Raw genomic sequence first — 22,590 nt, 5'->3', positions numbered from 1 at the left:
TTCAGTACGTCCCGGACGGACAAAACATAGCACAGTTTCATGAAGGCACGTTTAGGGGATGTGGGGATAGAGCCCCACATATTCTTCATCTCGGCCATTTTGTATATAATGTAATCAGCATCACGCTCCGGCAGCCTTTACCCCTCAGAGTTGCTTCCAAGTACCCATTGATTTGAGGCTGGGTGAGCCCCAGAGCCTTTTTACGCACGGATATGGCTGGAAAAGCTTCAGCTTTGCTGATTTGTATCCTGTAAGCTATATCGTTAACAAGATTGTTCTACTCCAGATTATATTATGTTGACACAATTGAACCAGCCCACTGTTGGCCAATCGATCAGTTTCTGGCTAAGGGTTTGATGCACCCTAGGCAGAAACAAATGATAAAATAATAAGGTACTTCGCAATAAAATCTACATCTTTCAAATCAAATTTTTCAGGTCCTAGGACAGACGTAGAAAATGAATGAACAATATAGTCCGGGTCTAAATGCCTAAAAGTGGCATAACCTTATTTTGAGGTATGAATAAAATGTTTCGACTGTTTTTGAAAGCTTACGTTATGTACATTTCAGATCCGATTGATGCCACTCTGTCAACCTTGACCAATTTGAGTAATTCAATATGGCGTCCAATATGACGGACTTTCCAGTTAATAACCTATATCTCAGTAACCAATTGTCGTAAACAGAGAATTTTTACTTAATCTTGACCCTCATTAGATGGATTAAGAAAAAAATTCTGTTTAGTTTTTCGCTAATATCAGTGGTTTTACCGTAATTTAAAAAATAGCACATTTTTCTACTATCTTCCATTTTGGAACACATTTTAAAGCGTATTTTTTTTATTCAAATGCATTAAAATTAACATTGTTTTAAAGCTTATGAATTGGGCTACCACTTTTATTCAAAACAATTTCCTGTCATTTAATTTTTTCAAAAGTTACAAGGCAAAAACTTCAAAGAGCGCTAGAAAAATTACACATTTTGAAGATTATTTTTTAAAATTACGGTAAAACCACTGATATTAGCGAAAAACTAAACAGAATCATTTTCGTATTCCATCTAATGAGGATATAGACTAACTAAAAATTGTCTCTTTTCGACCATTGGTTACTGAGATATAGGTCATTAGGTGTATAGTCCGCCATATTGGACGCCATATTGAATTACTCAAATTACTCAAGGTTGACAGTGTGGCATCAATCAGATCTGAAATGTACATAATGTAAGCTTTCAAAAACAGTCGAAACATTTTATTCATACCTCAAATCAAGTTTTTCAATTTGGTATCCGAACTAATACGAGTGCTGCAAAAATTGGGCTTTCGGATTTCTCTGGACAGGCAACGAAAAATGAGGAGGCTAAATACTTGAAATTGTGTTTTTGATCAGTGTAACTGCACATTCCTTCTAGCACCCATACTTGTCGTTCTTCATATAGTCTAGAACGACCAGCAACAGCTGTTGCACCTAAGAGATATCTTGCAGCAGTGAGTGTTATGACGTCACGTATATATATTGGCTGCTGTGCAAGCTTCACTAAGAGCACTAAACCTAACCTATTCACGTGTTTATTTCTTAACTCCAAGTTGCTATCGCTGACTCAGGAAATTCTGTAGCTACAGATGTCACACTAAAAGTCGTAATAGTTCTAATTGTCTTAACTGTCTCTTAAGACAACAACACCGAGACTCTTTATATAAAAACTTACAACATGCACATGTTCCATTTCCGATATCCTTCTACATTAATATCTGAACCTCGTATTCCAGTTATTTGGATTCTTTATAATGTCGCTAGAAAACATAGGTTTACAATCTAAACAGCCATGATGACCCGGACAACAATTTCAATCAATAAGACCTCGTTATACCATAAAAACAGAATGGACTACAACACTCAATAAGTCATTAGTGATTCCATGAAAGTGAATGATATTCAACAACAGTTTGGAACATATATAATAGCAATACCTGAATTCAGCAACTTTGGCTAGAAATCGCAAACGCGGTGTGAGCCAAAAGATAAATTAGAAGAAGAATAATGTCTTAACTGCTTCTTGTTTTAAAATTTAGAAATTTACCTGTGTCTATTTAGTAAAAATGAATTTCGTTTTATAAATAAAAGTCAGAGCTTCCAAGTGATTATGAGCAAATTTAACCGTTTCTGTTTTGAACGCTAACGTTATTTTTCAAAGGCATTCTTATATAAATTATATAACCAATGCCTTGCGAGAAGAAATTGAACGGAATTTAATTTTCAGCTGAACATATTAAGCAGAGTTCGTTATTATTCTATGTCATTTTTCTGCTAATTTTTGGCTTTTCAGAGCAGAAGTTCCTTAGGTAGCGTAAATTAAAAGCCTGTGGGGAATATCCAACACTTGATCTGTACGCCAGTCGACTTTCACAGTGCAATTTCACTGAATTAGCACTCCGACGACAAGAAAATGACTTGATCTTTCTTTACAAAGTAATCAACAGTATGATAGACTAGTGGTAGCCTATATATCATTTGTAACTTTTAATTCTCCCGTTCCTAAAAGTATAGTACATTATAACCGTTGTCAAGGAGTGAAATCGTCAGCCCTATAAACTTCATCGTTTTGGACGGCAAACAACTTAACATAATTTTAATTTCAGAAATTGTTATATTTTCTTGTGACACCCTGCAAACTTAAAAATATCATTCTTTTAACTATGCAATGACTTATTTGCAATTCATTGTATTACATGCATAGTAAGAAGTGTACCACTGGATCATAATTGGGCTCTGTCTGTCTGGGCTTTATTATAAATAAGTAGATAAATAAATCAATAACACAAATCACCTGTTTTGTTTTCATTAATTTCGTTTTCTTTAGAACAGCCCTGATTAACTCGCAGTGGATGGCGCTCTCCTATGTACGCGTGGACTGCAGAGTGAGCACATTACCTTCTCTATCTGAAAGCCTAATGGCTTGCTCCGGTCACATGACTAAGCGTCATCAACTGGAGGCGAGATAGCCGCCATGTTTGATTTGCTTCTTCGGAATCAATGTTGAACCTTTTTTAGTGAATATGGGATTGTAATGCAAATTTAAGAACTATAATTGAGTTTACATGACGTGTAAACATGCTTAAATGTGCAAGCGGTCTGGTGTATAAGTGTTGTGTTCTCAATTGCAGAGGCAATTATGATGAAAAAGGTAAGAGTAACGTTCACATTTCTTCAAGATGTTGTTGAAAATGAGAAATGTTTAGGGCAATTCCATGCCATTCGGTCCCTACGAAAAGATAAAAGTTAAGTAACAGAGGTTTTATACTCATAAATAAATAAGAGTAATAGTTCATGATGTAAACATTTCATGTGTCCGGAATAGGCATGCAATATACTCTTAAATGTGTTCATGTTTTATCTCTTGTCAACAATTTTTTTAAAGTTTACCCTGAATTACAAACGTTGGTTGACGTTAAGATGCGTTGTTGCTTATGATTGCAAATCAATTTCAAGATTTAGTCAACGTTTAAAATATACGTTCGTGTCTACAAGCAGTTTGTTAGTGTAACTTTTATGCAAGCATTCGATAACATATTCATATTATTTGCACAAATTTTCAGTTTCGAAATATGCTTAATGAAAGAAAGCTATACGTCAGGGCAAAGTTGATACATGTGTACATTTACATTCTTATTTTAGCTCGCTTTATGTTTCTTTAGGCTAATCGGAGGCTAATGGAAGATATGTTGTGCATTCAAATACGAGGGTGCGATGTGTAACAAGAACTTCGTTGAAATATTCGTGTGTAAAATTATCTAAGAATATATTACTTATGTTTCAAACACAAATGTTATCACACAGAAAGCATTTTGTAACCTAGCTATGTTAATATGAACTACAAATGTATTAAATTTAATAAAACTTTCATATGAACTGCTTTTTATTTTCTGTATTTGTGAAGCTTCGATGTTCGTAACTTTGATTATTAAATCAGTGATAATGTTTATTGTTTCATATTTTTTTAACATTCTTCACGATTTTATTAACGAGTAAAGACAGTGTGAAGAAATATTCCAAATGTTTATTTCCCAAGTGAACGCTAAGATCGAAATATTAATCTGCTTTTTCTTTTCCATGAAAATGTTGGAAACTCTAGTTATTGTCACAGATCTTACTAACTACAATGAGAAGATTCAATTTGTTTATTATCTTTCGTTCAATAAGTCAATAGGGTCGAAATTACCATGTGTAAAATGATTTACGTTTAGTCTTTATACACAGAAATGTAACATTGCCCTTGTACCAATAACTTTCGCTTTTGCTGCAAGGATATAGAAATTAAGTTTTTGTATTGAGATTGTATAGCTACACAGAATATCTGCATTATCTGGTTGATTAATTTGGTAAAGTTAAAGACAATTTAATTGATTAGGTAACTTGGAAAGTTTGCGGTTAACCTAACATGCGGGGTTTTGATTTAATCAATTGATTATTACATACAACAGTTCATACAAAAGGGGCTACGAGTTTTACTGTAGCTGACAAATATTCCCAATAATATTTTTCAAATATATACAATGTTTAAATTTTTCCGCCAGGAAGTTTCTAACGGTTTTCAACCCGTTCTTTGTGCTATGCTAGGAATTTTTGTGGTGGCCATAGTGACTTCCTGAATGAAAATTTTGGTATAAATATTCAATATTCTACTTTTCTCTTCTAACTATATTCGTCGGGAAGGTAAATGTCAAAATTTAACTTCATAAAGGAAATAAATATAGCTTAATTCTCTATGATAAAAATACGACAAGGCGTTTATAGCGTTAAGACGATCGCCTCCAGATGATGACGTCTTGACTGAGCGCTGTGGCCTGAACCTCAAGATGATCTTGGTGAGCAGCGGTGCTGTAGCGTTCTAAGAGGGGAGGGAAGGAGGAAATGAGCTAGGCAGAAGGCTTCGTCGGTCCCGTTCGAGTAGTCATCAGAAGGGAAACTCGCATTGTACGGATCGCTCGTTGGTGTTCATAAATTCAAACAAGATGCTCAATCTTGTTTTCGAAAATAAATAATCCATCTATATATATATAAAAATGGATATATGTGTGTGGGGGGGTGGGGGTGTGGGTGTGTATATTTGTTTGTTCGGGCATAACTCTCGAACGTCTGGAGCAATTTCATCCAAACTTGGTACACGTATCACTTGCAATCTGGAAAGAAATACTGTGGGGGTAAGACACCCCTGGCACCCCTAGGGGTAGGGTGGGAAGGGGTGACGTAAAAATAATCGAGAATCACCTGTACAAACAGATATCCATGACACTATGCAATCCGCACAACGATAGTGTTTCTCGAGTTGTCTAACATTCAGGCTGTATTGCGAATGGAATCCATAGTTTTCGTGGCACTCCCAATGCGGTTCAACTCCAAGTACATCACTTATCGGCATGGGTGGTGAGAGGGGGTGAAAAATAAAATGCCACAAGTGACCTAGATTAGTGTCGAATCCATAGTTTTCGGAGTCTCTAAGCTAATTGGTGACATTCACGATGAAATAAAACTAGTTACATTTTACACTATAGTTAGAATTAATTATTTTCCTGTCTAATAGAAGATTGAGATAAATAAATACCCGAGCAATGCCGGGCAATCAGCTAGTCACTTATAAAGAACATGTTCCACTTGTGAAATGCAAATGACATCATATCATTTATTTTTTAGGTGTTTTATTAAGACTTTGCTTGACATCCACCAAAGTTGTGCAGACAGGAAACCATTTATATCAAGGGACACGTTGGAAATGCAGTGACGTTGCACAGCTTATTTTCACGTAGTACACCAAGGTAACTGCAATCTTGGAGGCAAACGAGGCTCTGGCGCCTGGACCCCCAGCCTATATAATCTTCCATGAGGTCGTTTTGTTCCATGTTTTATCAATTTATATTGAGTGCCCCTTTAGAGCCCTCTTAGAATCGGTATGAAGGTTTTAGTCTTTAGATACTTCATTGCTTTTACTCTTGGTTTGTGTTTGTATTTAAGTCAACTTTATACACAAATAGGCTAATTGGAACTGGACCTACAATTTAGAGTGGGATCGGAACAACTACGTTCCTCCACCGTGCATAGAACCCTGGACGTCTTGATTAGAAGGCGACGACTTAACTACTCCAACCAAGGCACTAAAAAACTTTCGTATCGGTTTATTATACAAGGTCCGCCCATAAAGAAACCGAACTATATAAAATAAGAACCAAACCAAATAAAAAGGTACCGTATTCTGGCAACACTGCAAAGAGCTATATCTAAACTTCCCGTCAGTGCATGTTTCAACCTGTTACAGGCAGTCGGTATCGGGGCAAGCGTGCGTCAGATGCAGGTCGCGTACAGGCGGCGTACAAAATACGCGCATCAAGATGAAACAACTGTACAGCATAAAGTTTTGTTACAAATTGGGTAAATCGTTTACCGAAACATTACAGATGATACGAGCAGTGTATGGTGATGCAGCATTATCAAGAACCCAGGTGTATGACTGGTACAATCGTTTCAAAGGTGGACGTGAAAGTGTGGAGGATAAACCAAGATCAGGACGCCCTTCAACGTCAAGGAATGACGACAATGTGGAGAAATTCCCAAGGACTGATCCACCATGGATTTGTCCCTGAAAACCAAACAATCAATCAGTGGTATTAGAAGGAAGAGCTTGGTCGACTCGGGAACATAATGAATCGGGTTAGGAAAGACCTCTGTGATTCTGGCCAATGGTTTCTGTTACACGATAATGCTCGGCCTCATACCGCATTGTCTGTACAACAATACCTTGCTAACCATTCAGTGACAGTGATCAATCAATACGCGTAACATTAAATTAAATGTTACGCGTATTTTGCGAACAGTTACTGTCAATGACTATCAACAGTGATTCCAAGACCTGTACAGTACAAACGCTGGTCATAGTGTATTTCCTCCTCTGGTGATTATTTTGAAGATTATAAAGTCATTTGAAGGAAATTTCTTGTTTTCTTTCCTAAAAAAAAATTCAATTTTTTTATGCGCGAACCTTGTATAATACTTGTACACGCACACGCGTACGCGAAGATTTGATAATGGGCTAAATTCGTCTAAAATGCTGTTCTTCTCTTGCCCAAATGAACCACTATGCGCTTCCACAGAGTAGCGAACCCAGGAGACGATGTGTTGAACCTTATTTGAGTCTTTTTAAAGAGTCTCCACGTGAGTTTTAATTAAAAAGGTTTATTTTATTTAATACCTGTCACTGATAAGGGCTTGTCACCCACCGTATATCATGACGATCTCAGTGATGTCATCCAACATTTCAATATCAATCGATCAAACTGTGACGTTGCACAGTAAAGATAACATTGTTGTTTCAAAACATATCCTATAAGTCCCATTCTATCTCAGACAAGCCAGGTAATGGTAAAACAAATCCACGATGTAATGTTGATTTCAGGATTAACCAATGATGGCCGCGGTGGCTCAGTCGGTAACGCGTCTGACTACCATGCTAAAGGTCCCGGGTTCGATCCCCGGCCGGTTCAAATCCGGGAACTTTTCTAACGTTGGAAGCGGCCCCGGCGCCCACCCAGCGTCGAATAACATGGGTACCTGGGGGAAACCCTAGGGGGTAAAGGCGGTCAGGGGCGTGATGCTGATCACATCACCCCCACTCACGACCGGATCAAGAAAGTGTGGAGCGTTACCCCCACTTTACCTTTATCTTTACCTTACCGATGATGGTCTGAATCAGGGGTGCTCATCACCACCAAGGCCTATGACGCACTCTCCCCAAAAGGGAGAACATTTCCTCCTCCTCCCCTTTATACCGAATTATTTACTCATTTTTTTTTGGTTAGACAAAATTTGCGGAACAATATAATACAGACATATTTGCTTGCAATATAGACATTTACATGTATATTGTATTTTAATTTGACAGTAATTGAAATAACATTTTACATAAGTGAGATAATAACTTCTAACGTTGTTGCAGCAAATTTATTGATAATTTCGTCATTTTGCACCACTTTTAAAATATCGGACTCGCAGGATAGAATTAAGGTAGACATTAACCACTCATCAGCCGTACACGAACGTAGTCTGTTTTTAATTATCCTCATGACACTCATTGTGCGTTCTGCCTAGCAACTTGTCACTGGTACAGAGAAAATAATTTTATAAAATACCTGCAGATTTGGAAAGGTTGAAAACTGGACAATAACAACTGGTCAAGCAGACAGTTTGTCTGCTTGACTAACCTTGTATTAATGCAAGCAGGACGCCCCCTCCCCCTTTCCAAAACGATTCTAAAAGGCATAAGAGGTGGTGTTTCATTTCAACTCCGTCGCCCCGATCACCCACAGGTAGGTAGAAAAACTGTACATAATAACCTTAATTAAAAATCAATAACAAGTCATTCAAGCGAAACAACCACCCACACACACTAATTTTTGTGTGGAGATTTATAGCATTGGTAGCTAAAATATAAAATGTTGTCGTCGTCCCCTCCACAAGAATTTCCATGACGCAGGCGCGTCATGAATCCACACTGTGGGTACCCCTGGTCTGAATAAGCAAAGGAAAGTGTTCAGAAAGTGAAATACGTTTCCTTTTGCGACTAGACTTGGACGAAAAAGCAGACGTCCATCGCCTTCTGGAACGTAGCCATGGCTTCGACCGGCAAACAGCCTCTTTGATTAGCTGATCTGAAATGTCCCGATCCTTCAAGCTTCCAAAGAACCCCTCGGGCACGTAATGAAACAAGTCTTCTTTGTGTTACTGTGAAGAAAAGCTGTTGGTCTGTACGTGGTCCTTCTTCTGCGGATGGCATGTTGCGGCTTCACTACAGTCAGGTGTCAAGTCCAGAGCAGTTTCTCTTTCAATTCATCATTTTATTGAGTACACGGGCAGTGAACAAGTGCGAATGTGACCCTTCAACAACTACTAATGTATGTAATGTGTCTGCAATAAATACCATATGTGGGTAGATGAAGGATTTTGTGTTACAAAGGTAACATGTGTGGAAAAAAGTGTACGTGTACTGTTTAAGGCAATGAGTGAGACACTTGATTTATTGAATATAAGCCTACGCCTTTTCTTCAACATAATAATTCGTTAACATGTTTATGTATAAGCAGTGTTTTAACAGCTAAAGTTTTATAGCAAAATTTGAGTACACTTTATGCACCAACAGGCTAATCAGGACCGGTCCTATGGATTAAAGTGGGCCCCTAATCACAGAAATGTCGCTATGAGTGGAGGGGGGTGGGTTCTAGCTCCCCTAAATAGTCTACACGAGAAAGTTTCAGAATCATTGGCAGTATAGCAAGAGGAATAAACTGTGAGAAATTTGTAGACAGAATGTGACGAAAAGTTATAGAAAGAGACAGAGAACAGCGGAAGAAGAAAAGCGACAAAGAGAAACAGACAAAGAAAGAAGGAAAGCTAGAAAAATGGAGACAGGAAGAAAGATAAATGGAATGATAGCAATAACGAAAGATTTAAAAAATAGAGGAAGAAACATTAAGAAAAGCACAGAAACAGAGCGAAAGACAGAAAGGTGCAAAGAAATAGAGAAACAGGAAAAAAAAGAATGATAAATAAGAAAAAAGAAGGAATCTTTGTATACATGGCCACTTGAAAATATATATTCCGCCCTTGAATCTATGGGTATTATGGGTATACTTTAAAATCCCTGTAGAATGCTCGTCTTGGTGGTGATATATATATTTCCGAAGTCGATAAATTGAAGTGTGTTATCGGATTTGTTGTAGACAACAAATTTACTCGCATGTGCTATTTTTTAAGACTGAAGAAGCTTAAGTTTTAATAGTTTTAATGGGAATATGTGTTTGAAATATCACTTTGTTACAGTGAGGATAAGATTATCCTTTCGGAGATGAAAATTTCTCTTATCAGGGATACTAGATTCTATTTGCACCCAGCACCCCTCCCCAATCCGCCCCTTGCCTTTCATACGCATCCTGGCAAAACGAGAGCACACATCCCACAATTGGATGCTCTTTGGAAAGATCACCACCTAAACGAAAGGGCATATATAATTTAATATGTTACCACTACTATCATTTTGTTACTTCTAAAACGATCACGAAGTAATTACTTACCTTGAGAGCAGTAACTAGTTGAAGATTGGCAACAAGCGCAGCACCTGGAGAAAAGAGAACAGTAATCAGTAAGTATTAGTAGTTTTATTTAATTATACACATAGAATAGGATAAATAGTTTACTACATATTGTAATTAATGTACAGTTACCCGCAATAAAAATGGAACTATATCCTGAAATTTTCGTTTTCCCGCAATGCGTTATGTGGGTTGCCTAACTCTACGGGGATGTAGAAATTTGCTATTGAAATGTGCTCTTCGCCTTATGGTCAGGCAACACGCAGGACAGCGAGAATTTCAGGATATAGGTGTCCCATTTCTATTGCTGGTGTCTGTACAATCTAATGCTACCTCTCATTCGTGGATAAGGTAAAGCTCCACGTTATGGGCGCCACTAATGCTACGCCCCTTGTGGGTACGTACTTAAATGTTATTTACCACGGCTACAGATATCTTAATCTCAGGGGGATAGGTTCTTTGTTTGAGAATTCCAAATAAGAAAGCGTTTTATAGCCAAGAGGATATAGTAAAATGCGGATCTATATTCTGAGAACTTGACAAAATACAGAGAAAATATATGTATATGTATAATCGAAAAGGCTTCTTCTTCTTTTAAATGGCTTCTTCTTCTTTTAAAAGGCTTCTTCTTCTTTTAATATGGAAAAAGCTTCTTCTTTTCTTATGGAAACGGCTTCTTCTTCTTTTAAAAGGCTTCTTCTTCTTTTAAAAGGCTTCTTCTTCTTCTAAAAGGCTTCTTCTTCTTTTAATATGGAAAAAGCTTCTTCTTCTTTTATTATGAAAACGTCTTCTTCTTCTTTTAATATGGAAGTGGCTTCTTCTTCTTTTTCTTTGAATTTCTTCTTCTTTTATTAAAGCGTAATCTTATTTATGTGCTCGCTTTCCCCACGTTTCTTTGTCAAACAATACAAGCTATACTTGTAGAAAGAGTAGGGTCGACTAAACTGACAATAGCGCCACCTCCTATTTGACGACCAAAGGGGAATAACCAGGATCGCTAATAACGAGCGCTGCCAATGGCCCAGTGCGACTAATAAAAAGCGCAACCGAAAAGTGCTTCGGGGCGTCTAATTTGACACAGCGCCACCGGGGAAACGGACAAATGCAAAAGCTGACGATGTTCTCCTCGTCAGAGAATCAAAAAGAAATTGAGATGAGATACATTTCTGAATTCATTTGCTCGCTTAATGACTTTCGTAAACGTTTCATCTGCGGCCATATTCTTAATTCTTTTAATTTACTATATACATCATTCTATTTACTTCTTTTATAGTATTTGAACTCTTCTTTTATATATTTCTCAATTTTCTATAATATATATAATTCCTCTTCTCCGCACCTAGTTTGTACAATGAGCTCTGCTCTTCTTTATATGGCGTGCTGCCATCTATCGTCGCTTCCGAGAAACCATTACTCCTTGCAACTTTCATTGTGTCATCGAAACTGGCACGTGACATAATGTAAATATATGTTAGTGAAGTGAGCCTAATCAGGTAAGAGTTTCTATGATTAAATATGTTTGTAGTTCAGGGAAAAAATCCTATTTTCATTTACGACACAATTTTGCTTATGACCGTACTTACTCTTTAGAAAAGAAAATTAATATATTCAGTACTAGCAAACTTCTATCGCGTATATGGGTTCACCGCTGAACACTCCAAAAACATCCGTATTGACGCAGGGTGAATACACTTTTTCAAAGAAGAAACAGTTGGCTACGGTAAAACAGAGCCCGATATTACTCGATGTGCTGAACAGGTGGGCGCAATGAAAACACTGACAATACTCTTGCGCCATTGTGTTCAGTTGTGTTAAGGCACTTCAAATTTGTCGACCTAAGGTTGAATGTATGTAATACATTTTCATAGTAAAAATAGATATGAAATCTTCGATCTATGCAAAGTCTGATTCCTTAGTTTAACATTGCAGTGGTCATAATAGTGATTCACTCGTATATTTTAACGTGCTACTGCCTTTTGGCAACAATCTTGACCTTGATCGGTGTACCTTCCTGTGCAGGAACTATGTTGGTTCAGCCTTTATTTGAATTACATATCCATTGTAGACTTATTAGAGCCCATATTTCAGTGGAGCTCAACAGTTGTCCACGCGACAATTGACCATTTAAGGTACACCCAAAAGCGAAAGAAACAGTAGGCGAATTGTCCGCCACTATTTTCATTCAGTCTGTATTACACAATGTGATGACAATGTATTGAAATAATGACGTCAATAAGCATAAAGCAATGGCTGCTTCGAACAAACATAGTTTCATTCCTTAAAACAACACAGGATGTAGATTTAAAAAGTAATGAAAATGGTGGTGGAAAATTTGCCTAACGTTATCTTTGCCGTTGACTGTATGTAGTAATTCTACATATATAAGTACGCGTTTCTAAAATTTCTTATAAATATAAGCAGTTGGTGGGTCCAGACAACTTAAATCTGTTTGTGATTTTTTGGGGGAAAGAAAATAACAAACTATGATTCTAAGATATGTATTTTTGTTTGGCTTCATCCTATTCAAACGTATTGCATTAGATTTAGAATTGCCTCTCTCCTGTAACGTGTTGAGTAAAATTACTTAAATGAACCAGAAAACATCAAAAAGTACATTCTCGCTAAACAAAAGTAAGTTTTGACAAGTAATGGGTAAAAGCGAAAATCTTCCATTGATCACAATAGTGACCTCGCGACCAAAGACGCGAGTTTTTCCGCGCAACCACTGTAGTGTTAAGGCCGCGCAGGCCCTCCAAAACACAACACCCTAGCTACGCGTCCAGGTCCTCTTACAAGCAAAATCTCCATAAGAGTCTAGAAAAGAACCTCGATACTTCCGTCCCACTCCATCCTGATCCAGATTGCACTTTCATTCAGGGTGAAGGAAGACAAGGTAAGAAAAGAAAATAATAATAAATCAGGACACAAGCCGAGGAGCCCATTTGCATTCAATGGAACGACCAGAGTTTCGTAATGACCAGGAGAAGATTCCCTCCGAGAGAAAAAAAAAAGTGAAGAAGAAGATGTTTTGAGCTGAGTGGCAACCGAGCGAGAGACTCCAGTGCGTCAAAGCTGACTTCCCGATCGGCAGATCTGGATCTCCACGCCTCCTCCTCCTGTGCAGAGAACTTGGAGTCGTAAATCTCTTAGGCGAAAGGGAAATCAGCTTTAGAAAGTGAAGATGAGGGGGGAATGGGAGGGAGACTTTTGCACACGCAGCTGTACAATGGCTACTTGTCTTGTTTTCAATTTATTTTGTATTTTTTTCTTTTCTTTATCGTTGATTTCTTGACTCGTTGAACAACAAGTTGACTTGACTTGGCTATCTTACTACTGTATGAAAGCACACAGGATATGCACTACGGCGAAAAATGCATCCTCCACCAGGACTCGAACCCGGGACTCTGGTAGAGCAACGGTACGTTATGATAGAGACTCGGATTCGAGTCCTGGTCCAGCTTGCATTTTTAGCTGAAATTCCTACATCGTTCTTGTATTGTTTCTCATGAAGTGTTCTCTTCCACGTAGTACACCCTGGACTGCTTTTGCAGACTAGCGACTAGCAAGGCTCTGGCGTCTGGGCTCACTGCCAGCATAATCCTCCGTGGGCCTATTGTTGTGTTCTGTCCTTGTTGTGATTGTGATTGTTCTTACACCCATTTCATCTTATCACAATCCACCCTCATGTTCGCAATTAGCCAAAAGTGGCAAAAAAGTAAAGTAAAATAAATCAAACCAATCAATCAATCGAATCGCATTTGGGAGCCATTCATCAAACATTGCTTCCGATTGTGCGAAAGGCACATGCCTTCATGTAACATGAATTGTTGCGTTACGTTTTGTCGCATTAAGATTTGTCTAATTATTGCTTGATTTGATTTGATTATTTTACTTATCTGCCACTTGTGACTAATCGCGAAGATGAGGATGATTGATGATATGATGAAATTGATGAAGGGCCACTCACAAATAACACCCATGCCGAGGTCGGGATTCGAACTCGCAACCCCTGGCGTCGTAGCGAGCTGTGAAAAACCACTCTGCCACGTAAGTCGGCGCATGCATTATAATTTGTCGTATTGTGTATCGTTGCGTTACGATTAGTCGCATTATGTTGTGTCACGTTATCGCCGAAGTCTTCTAGCTATGGACTCCAACGTTGCCTGGCTCCGCATTTTTGTATTTCACACGCCCGTCTCAAATGTTACAAATATTCTCGTTTATGCGTTCCCATCAAGTTAGTTTGGTGTAAAGGAATACGCATCAATTGTCGTGAAATCTCGGCGTGAATCGTGGGAAGAAGAACGAAAGGTTGTTCCAAGGATGGGCCTCCATTCCGCTTCCTATTTCCCGCGAAACCTTCCATTTCGTTCGAAGAAGTCGCACATTATCACATAAAAATTTCTCCTTCATACCTTTATGGCAGTATAATATAGGTATTAATGCTACGGGGTTCACTGAGTTCTGGGAAAGTCAAATAACAAACATTTATCAGAGTTTTATTGTTTCTGGAAATTTGCTTTTTACAAGTTTCTCAGTTACAATTTCTTTTGAAAATATCTCTTCTGAGCATCAATAGGGCTTGGTGTATTTTCTTCTTTTATTTGAAATTTAATCAGTTTTGCTGGATTGGGCTCAATTCTAATATAGGCTAAGACAAGTATTTACCTCAATTCTAATACAAGATCACTCCGTACTCTAAGACAATCGTACTATATCTGACCTCGAGATCTTTTCACGCGAACGTTAGCCGGCTGTGCATGTTCTATCCTGCACTCAACCGTTCTCCGAGTAAATGCTGACTTTTGTTTCATTTCCTACTAGTTCCTGTTAAACTCCCGTGCCTGCTGATTCCTCATCTTTGAAGGTTGGCGGCGTTATACGGTAGTAGTTTCACTAACATTGTATCTTAAAGCTCTATCTTTGTGACATTTAAAGTAGCCACAAGATTGGTGAATTGGTTACTTTGGCGTCTCGCTCCTTCTAAACAACGTTCCAAACTGTCAAGATCAATTGTTTCCTTTCAAATGTAACGAATTTCATTTCTTTATTCCGGAAATGTAATCTATGCATGTAATATAGACATAAATTTCACACTATGAAATACTCCCAACATACGGGAAAAGTTCATTTTGCTGATTTTGAAATAAGTCAACCAATTACATTTAAATGCGATACCAGACCAGACCTCGGTGGTATCTAGCTGATGTAGAATTACAGAAGTAATCGTATCAAAAAAATGGTGAATTAACTCTCCTTGGTCCCTTCGGAATATGTATTGTTAGTAATTTTCTAACGGTCCTATGTGGGGCATTTTCTAAGCTCTGAAATGAAGACTACCCAAATCGTCTAAAATAAAAGTTTGCCGACAACACGAATAACCTAATCTAAGCTCTTTGTTGTTTGTATTTTCTTTTAGGCGAAGCAATTAAGAGTTTAATAATTACATGTTTAAATTTGCACACATATAACAGTGTTGCCGACCATATTACCATCCATATCTTTAAACAAGAACACTTGAACCTTAACAGCCATGGCATTATTGTATGTTTACCAGTGAGGTGCCAAGTAGACAGGGAGGGGGTTGGTGGGAGCTATAAATCTTTCCCCACTGAAAAGGTGACTCAGTGTAGCATCGCCTGGAAGACTGAAGCCCCTTTTGAGTCATAAACCACTTTTTTAAAAAAATACTGAGTACGTCAGTAATATGTTAAGCGTAAAGCTAAAACAGCATACAAGAAATTCTTGCATAAAACCATGAACCGCAAAATTAAATCTGAATTTCTGCTCAACAAATTTCATCTACGAGTCCCTAAACGGCCAACCCGCAACTAAAGCTTTCACAATCCCACTCATGGACTTGGGGAAGGGGGGGGAGCACCTTTTGCCCCTCACCCCAAATTCACGTAGAAGGACACATTTTATGTATATTTGCAAGTATTGTTTTTTTTTGCCGATCTTGCCCCACTCCCTCCCCCCCCAAAAATACCTTGTCCCCCAAAATGTATCTTAAGTTGGCGGCGCCTCTGATCTCACTGCAAGGCTCTCGTTTCTACAGCGGTCTCTTTTCTACAGGTTTCCTATAGCTCCTGCCTCCAAATGTTGACATATTCTTGTCAGAGCACAGTTTGTTAACAAAGTATGTGTAATTTTATTATTTTTTCTGTGCCATTTTGTACCCTATCGTTTTGTTGTTATTATTTCTGTTGTTTTCCTGCTGTTACTGTTTCAGTATAACATGGCCAGTCCCTACTGTACCTGAAACTTTTTAAAAAATCTATCTATTATTATATAAATCGACGGATGCATGTGTGTTTGTTCCGGCATAACTCTCGAACGCCTGGAGCAATTTCAACCAAAATTGGTACACGTATGACTTACAATCTGGAAAGAAATACTGTGGGAGTAAGACACCCCTGGCACCCCTAGGGGTGAGAAGGGGTGACATGTAAAAATAATCGAAAACGACCGATATTAGTGTGGAATGCATAGTTTTCGGGGTCGCTAAGATGAATAGTGACACTCCCAATGCCGTTCAACTCCAAGTTCATCACCTATCGGCATGGGGGATGAGAGGGGATGAAAAATAAAATATAAAAAATGACCTACATTAGTGTCGAATACATAGTTTTCGGAGTCGCTATGCTAATTAGTGGCATTCACAATGACATTTTACACTATAGATAGAATTCATTATTTTCCTGTCTAATAGAAGATTGGGATAAATAAATACCCGGGCAATGCCGGGTAAACAGCTAGTATGTACCTAGGTAAATAAATAAGAAGAAGAAGAACGAAAGAAACAGTGCCATCTAGGATTCGCTGTTAGTAGAATTCAATCAAAATGGCCAGCTGGTAAGATTGAACCCGTAACTTCCTGAATAAGAGTCCGTCATCTTAAGGACAACGAACTGGCAAGCTGCAGGAGTCATATTAATCTCATACGTGCCTTTTCATTGCCCTCTGAACATTAATTCCCTTCATTTTGCTAAATTTCACCATACAAAAAGAACAATTCTAGCCAAGCCATGTTTGTTTACAAGGAGGCTAATACAGAACATTTCCTGGCTGTTACTGCGAACCTCGGTAACCAGGAGAACGTAGATTGGTGAAATTTTTCTCATGGTTCTCAGCCCTCTCCATTGTGTTGCTTTCCTCTATCATAACGCAACCTCAAAGTGTAACACTCGGTTATTATGAAAGGGAAAAATGAGAAGAAACGAAAGGAAAGAAATGCGGAATTACTTTTGCGTTCTGGAGTGACGTAACGTTAGGTGCCTGTGGCTTGTGCAAACACAACAAAATTGCTCGCAATTAACGGTAGTCAGTCAGCAATCGCGTGAAATGCGCCACGTGCATTCAGCAAGACAATTCAACGTCAGAACGATTTAAAATTAAGATGGACGTTTCCTTCCTGTATACTTTTTTCATTAAGAAGATTGTAACACGATTAAGCCTTGTTTCCACGACCGAAAATAACACTACACATGCTGTCCAAGGCAGTTTATATTTCGGTAAAAAAAAAAAAAACACTTCACAACGTGACGTTTCACACCTATATCAGAGCCTTCCTCGTTCACCTGCTCCAAAGATACCTGGGACAGAATGTAGGAAAGGACTCTACCACCCCCACCCTTTCTTTAGCCAAGCATTCCTCAAAGAATGGACATCAGATGCAGAAAAGCACGGCATATGATACACATAGTAACAGTGGAAATATAATGTGCAACTTTTCTGACATATTAACACAATTACAAGGACTTGTTTTAGGACCAATTTGTGTAATAATGACTAGATCTGCAAAGAGGAAACTTCCACCAGGAAAAAAACAAGGACTCCTTGATTATAAGGCCATAACAATAGCAGACAATAAAAGTAATTGTTTGTATTATCTTTACTTGTGTTATTAAACGTAATGGTACACTGAAATTTATAATTGTTAACTATTTCGAGACTTGAGGCTAAAGAGAATCGAGAATTGATTGAATTGCTTTATTTTCTTCGCTTCTTGTGTCGCTTCTGGCTAATTTGCGAAGATGAGGATGAGTGATGATATGATGAAATTGCTGAATGGAAAATCACAAACATCCATGCCCAGGCAAGGATTCGAACCAGGGACCCCTGGCCTCGTAGCGCGATGAGCTAACCAGTCTGCTACAGGGGCCGGCAGAATCGAGAATGTGACAGGGTTAGTGACGGACAGGAAATAGAGAACGAGAATGTGGAAATTATCTTGCAAACAAGTTACACATAATCAAGGATCAATAATTGTATTAAAATAAATATGTGAAACCTTACGTGTGTCTTTCTTTTATGTTTCTGGTACAACAACAAAAAAAATGATAGGCTATAAAAAACACTGAAGTCTTCAAGTGCAATTGGAAATTGCGATTTACAGTAAAGAAATATTGATCTTCCAAATTTAGCATGCAACAAAACTTCCTCGCCTTACGCGATTCCACGAAAAAACTTTCACTTTAGCATCCAGAGAAGACGCATAGTTGGAAACAGAGTTGCCAAGTTTAGTTCTTTCACCACGTTTCAAATATTTATGTTAACAATTTCAGTGCCGTAAAGTAACTATTGATGACGTTAGTTGCCGGCCCCCGTGGCGGAGTGGTTAGCACATCGCCATACGACGCCAGGAGTCCAGGGTTCGAATCCTGGTGTGGGCATGGATTGTGATTGTCCATTCATCAATTTCATCGTGTCATCTCATCCGCATTGTCGCAAATTAGCCAAAAGTGGCACTAAAAGCGAAGTAATATACTAGGGACGTTCAATATATAAGTTTCCCTGTGCTATAAATATTGTATAAAGCAATGCCATTAAAAAGAAGCACATGGTTGACAAGCGCCATCCTTCGTCTACAAGGAACAACAATCGATTCGTAATCAGACGTGAAGGCGCATGCGCTCAAGGGCGAAAAGTAAATGCTTGTTCGGAAAATGCGGGCTCGCGTCATTAGGAGTTCAGAAGCATGGATGCTAAGGGCGTTCTGCTTATGGACCTCTTGGAACGAAAGAACAATTAATGCTGACCGTTATTGTCAAACATTGGATAACCTGAAAAACGCAATTCGACATAAGCGACCAGGTCTCCTGTCAGCTGGTGTCATTCTTCTTGACGATAACGGTCGCTCCCACTCAGCAGTGCAAACACAACACAAAATTGAAGAATTGGGGTGGGAACGGCTGTCCCACCCTCCATACAGCCCCGATTTAGCGCCGAGTGATTTCCATCTTTTTCTGGTGTTAAAGTCTGAATTGCAAGGTTACCGTTTCGAAACAGATGAAGAAGTGAAGCGGAATGTGAGAATAGTGCTCAATAGCTCAATTTTCTTGCAAAGGGTATGGACAAATTGGTGCAACGGTGGGACAAATGCCTGAATCTCTATGTGGATTATGTGGAGAAGTGAGGAAGGATCCTCCTACACATTTATGTATAGTTTTCTAATGTATCTTAAAAAAAAATTTTTACAGCATACGGAAACTTATATATTGAACGACCCACGTAACAAATCAATCAATGACGCTACTTATATTGCAAAAAAAAGGTGACACTGTTGTAGTTCTCAAAGCAGGTAGTGTTTGCTCCTTAGTAAATAATTTAACTGCATCAGCAAAAGGCTGAAAAATACCACAAATTCCAACCCGATTAGGTCCCCTACGAATTTGAATATAACCTAAAACCCTACGCTCAAATAAAGTAAAAAAAGCAACTCTAATTAAAACACACACAACTAAAATAATAAAAGAAATAACTCCAATAAATAAATCTAATATCATCTACTATAAAAAGAAATTTATCTTCATTATTGAATTCTAAATTCAATGCACTTCTCTGCCATAATAGTAATTATTATTAATCAATAGAACAGTTTGGTTTCAGGAAAGGAAGAGGTACAAGGGATGCAATTGGTTTACTGAGGACCATTGGGGAAAGATATTTAGAGAAAGGAAAGGAGGTGTTTGTAGCATTTGTAGACCTGGAGAAAGCCTTTGATAGAGTGAATTGGGTTAAACCTTTAGAAATTCTGAAGAAAATTGGCGTAGATTGGAAAGAGAGAAGACTTCTAAGCAACTTATACATGAATCAACGAGTTAAAGTGAGAACAGGAGACGAAATGACAGAAGGCTGTGAAATTGGAAGAGGAGTACGACAAGGATGCTGCCTATCGCCTACTTTGTTTAATATCTATTTAGAAGATATAGTGAAAACTTGTTTCCAGGGCACAGGAGGTGTCAAATTGGGAGGAAGAAGAATAAACTGCATAAGATTTGCTGATGACATTATTCGCTGAGGATGAAATAACCATAAATAGTATGTTAGAAGAGTTAAACAGCAGATGTGAGCAGTATGGAATGAAGATTAATGTAAAGAAGACAAAGGCAATGGTTATAGGACGGAAACCAAGGAATATTAATGTGAGAGCAAACAGTGAAAGAATCCAGCAAGTGGATAGCTTCAAGTACCTCGGATGCACTATAAGCAGTGACATGAGCTGCAACCAAGAAGTGAAAATGAGAATCGCAATAGCAAAAGAAGCTTTCAATAGAAGAAAAAATGTTTTTTGTGGACCCTTGGACATAGGTCTAAGGAAGAGATTAGTGAAATGTTTTGTGTGGAGTGTAGCACTATATGGTGCAGAAACCTGGACGTTGAGAAGAAATGAAGAGAAACCACTCGAAGCTTTTGAAATGTGGACATGGCGAAAAATGGAGCGTGTAAAATGGACAGACAAGGTAAGAAACGAAGCCGTACTGAAAAGAGTTGGTGAAAAAAGATCTATACTGGAGACCATCAAGAAGAGGAAAAGAAACTGGTTAGGACACTGTCTAAGAAGAAACTGCCTGCTAAGAGATGCCTTGGAGGGAATGGTTGAAGGAATAAAAGTCCGTGGAAGAAAGATATATCAGCTTATGGATGATATCAAATTAACTGGGTCGTATGCTATTACGAAGCGTAAGGCAGAGAACAGGGAAAGCTGGAGATTGCAGTGAAAAACCTGCCAATTAGGCAGAAAACAATGAATGAATGAATGAATCATATATATAATATAAGTATTTGGTCCTTTCGAACTAAAACACTTTTAATATTAAGAGATAGAAACCAACCTGGCTCACGCCGGTTTGAACTCAGATCATGTAAGAAATTAAAGGTCGAACAGACCATCAAATTTGAAATGCAACACCCAAATGACATCTTAATCCAACATCGAGGTCGCAACCCCTCCTGTCGATAGGATCTCTCAAGAAAGATTACGCTGTTATCCCTAAGGTAACTTATTCTTTAAATCACTAAAAATGGATCCAAATAACAAAAATTATTGAATATTAAATAAAAAAGAGCTAATTATTATCTTCCCATCACCACGTAACAAATCAATCAATGACGCTACTTATATTGCAAAAAAAAGGTGACACTGTTGTAGTTACAGTTAGCTATTTACATTTAAAAGTAGCTAATTACAGATCGAATTCCTCAAAATATAACTAGTTCATTCGAAATACGAGACGCATCGTTGTGAGATGATTCGTCTCATCCCAATATCGCGCCATGTTGTTCTAATGTCCAAGCGTATCTCTCGTGATTTCCTGTTCAATCGTTCCCAGAAGCAACCCGAGTAATAGGTTGAGAAAGCATTAATGAAGTTAAGAGCATAAGCTCAGAATGCAATTCAAGACATCAACAAAGTACCAATAAATGTCACATATATCCTTCAAGATGCAACACCGCCAATCCTTCATTTAAACATTCTCCCACGATGATGTTCATTAAGGCACATCACTTTTACAACCCATTACCTTCTTAACGCACAAGTTTCCGACAGCAAAGAATAATTTCCCTGGCTCGTCTAATCCGTAACAACCCCAGGAACCCATCCTGATTTACTGCCTGGCGTCCTTGCTTACGTCACCAGGAGACCGGAAGAGAACCTGGACTCCCTTTTCTCACCGGGTCTTAATGTTATCTCCGAGAACAATGGATCCGCACGCTTCCTGTGTCGGCGCTTGTTGTTTTGGCTGTTTCCACAGAACACTTATTATGTGCGCCTTGCAACACTTTACCACCATTTTTTTTTCTCCAACGGCTCTAGGGACGTAATGTGGAGCAACCGATCTTTGGAATGGGAGCGTGGGAGGTGATGCTGGGATAAGTCTCTGGTCTCACCTTTCCTTCCTTGATGAAGACAGGGGTTCCTCTTGGGAATATCCAGCGATTGGCCTTCTGCATTGGTGATTTTAGGGACGAAGCGACATGGAAGGTAGCTTCACCATCATTCGAGTACCCGGAGTCCTTTCGGCATCCTCTCCTGTCTACTTCGACCTAGCCCTCTTCAACAATCTTCTCCGTTCTTCTTTAGTCTTCGATCATCTTCAGACGTCTTCTTCGACGGCAGACTTCCAAAAGGGTGTCCTGTAAAACGCGCCCAGCGAAAATAGCGCCCAGTACT

General features: G+C 38.5%; 1 protein-coding gene across 2 annotated transcripts in view; it reads right to left on the bottom strand.

The window, feature by feature from the left end:
• The window catches only part of thw (chitin-binding domain protein thawb), a 253,499-nt gene that overhangs the window by 28,723 nt on the left and 202,186 nt on the right, over window positions 1-22,590 (bottom strand). For both annotated transcript variants that reach the window (XM_083123802.1, XM_083123801.1), the window contains one exon: window positions 10,116-10,159. In XM_083123802.1, coding sequence (XP_082979928.1) covers window positions 10,116-10,159 — 44 coding nt within the window. The remainder of the gene's footprint in view (window positions 1-10,115; window positions 10,160-22,590) is intronic.

Source organism: Lepisma saccharinum, chromosome 6 (assembly GCF_977018435.1).
Source record: "Lepisma saccharinum chromosome 6, izLepSacc3.1, whole genome shotgun sequence".
Classification (NCBI taxonomy): Eukaryota; Metazoa; Arthropoda; class Insecta; order Zygentoma; family Lepismatidae; genus Lepisma; species Lepisma saccharinum.
The sequence above is the reverse complement of the archived record's forward strand: the minus strand, read 5'-3'. Positions and strand labels throughout refer to the sequence as shown.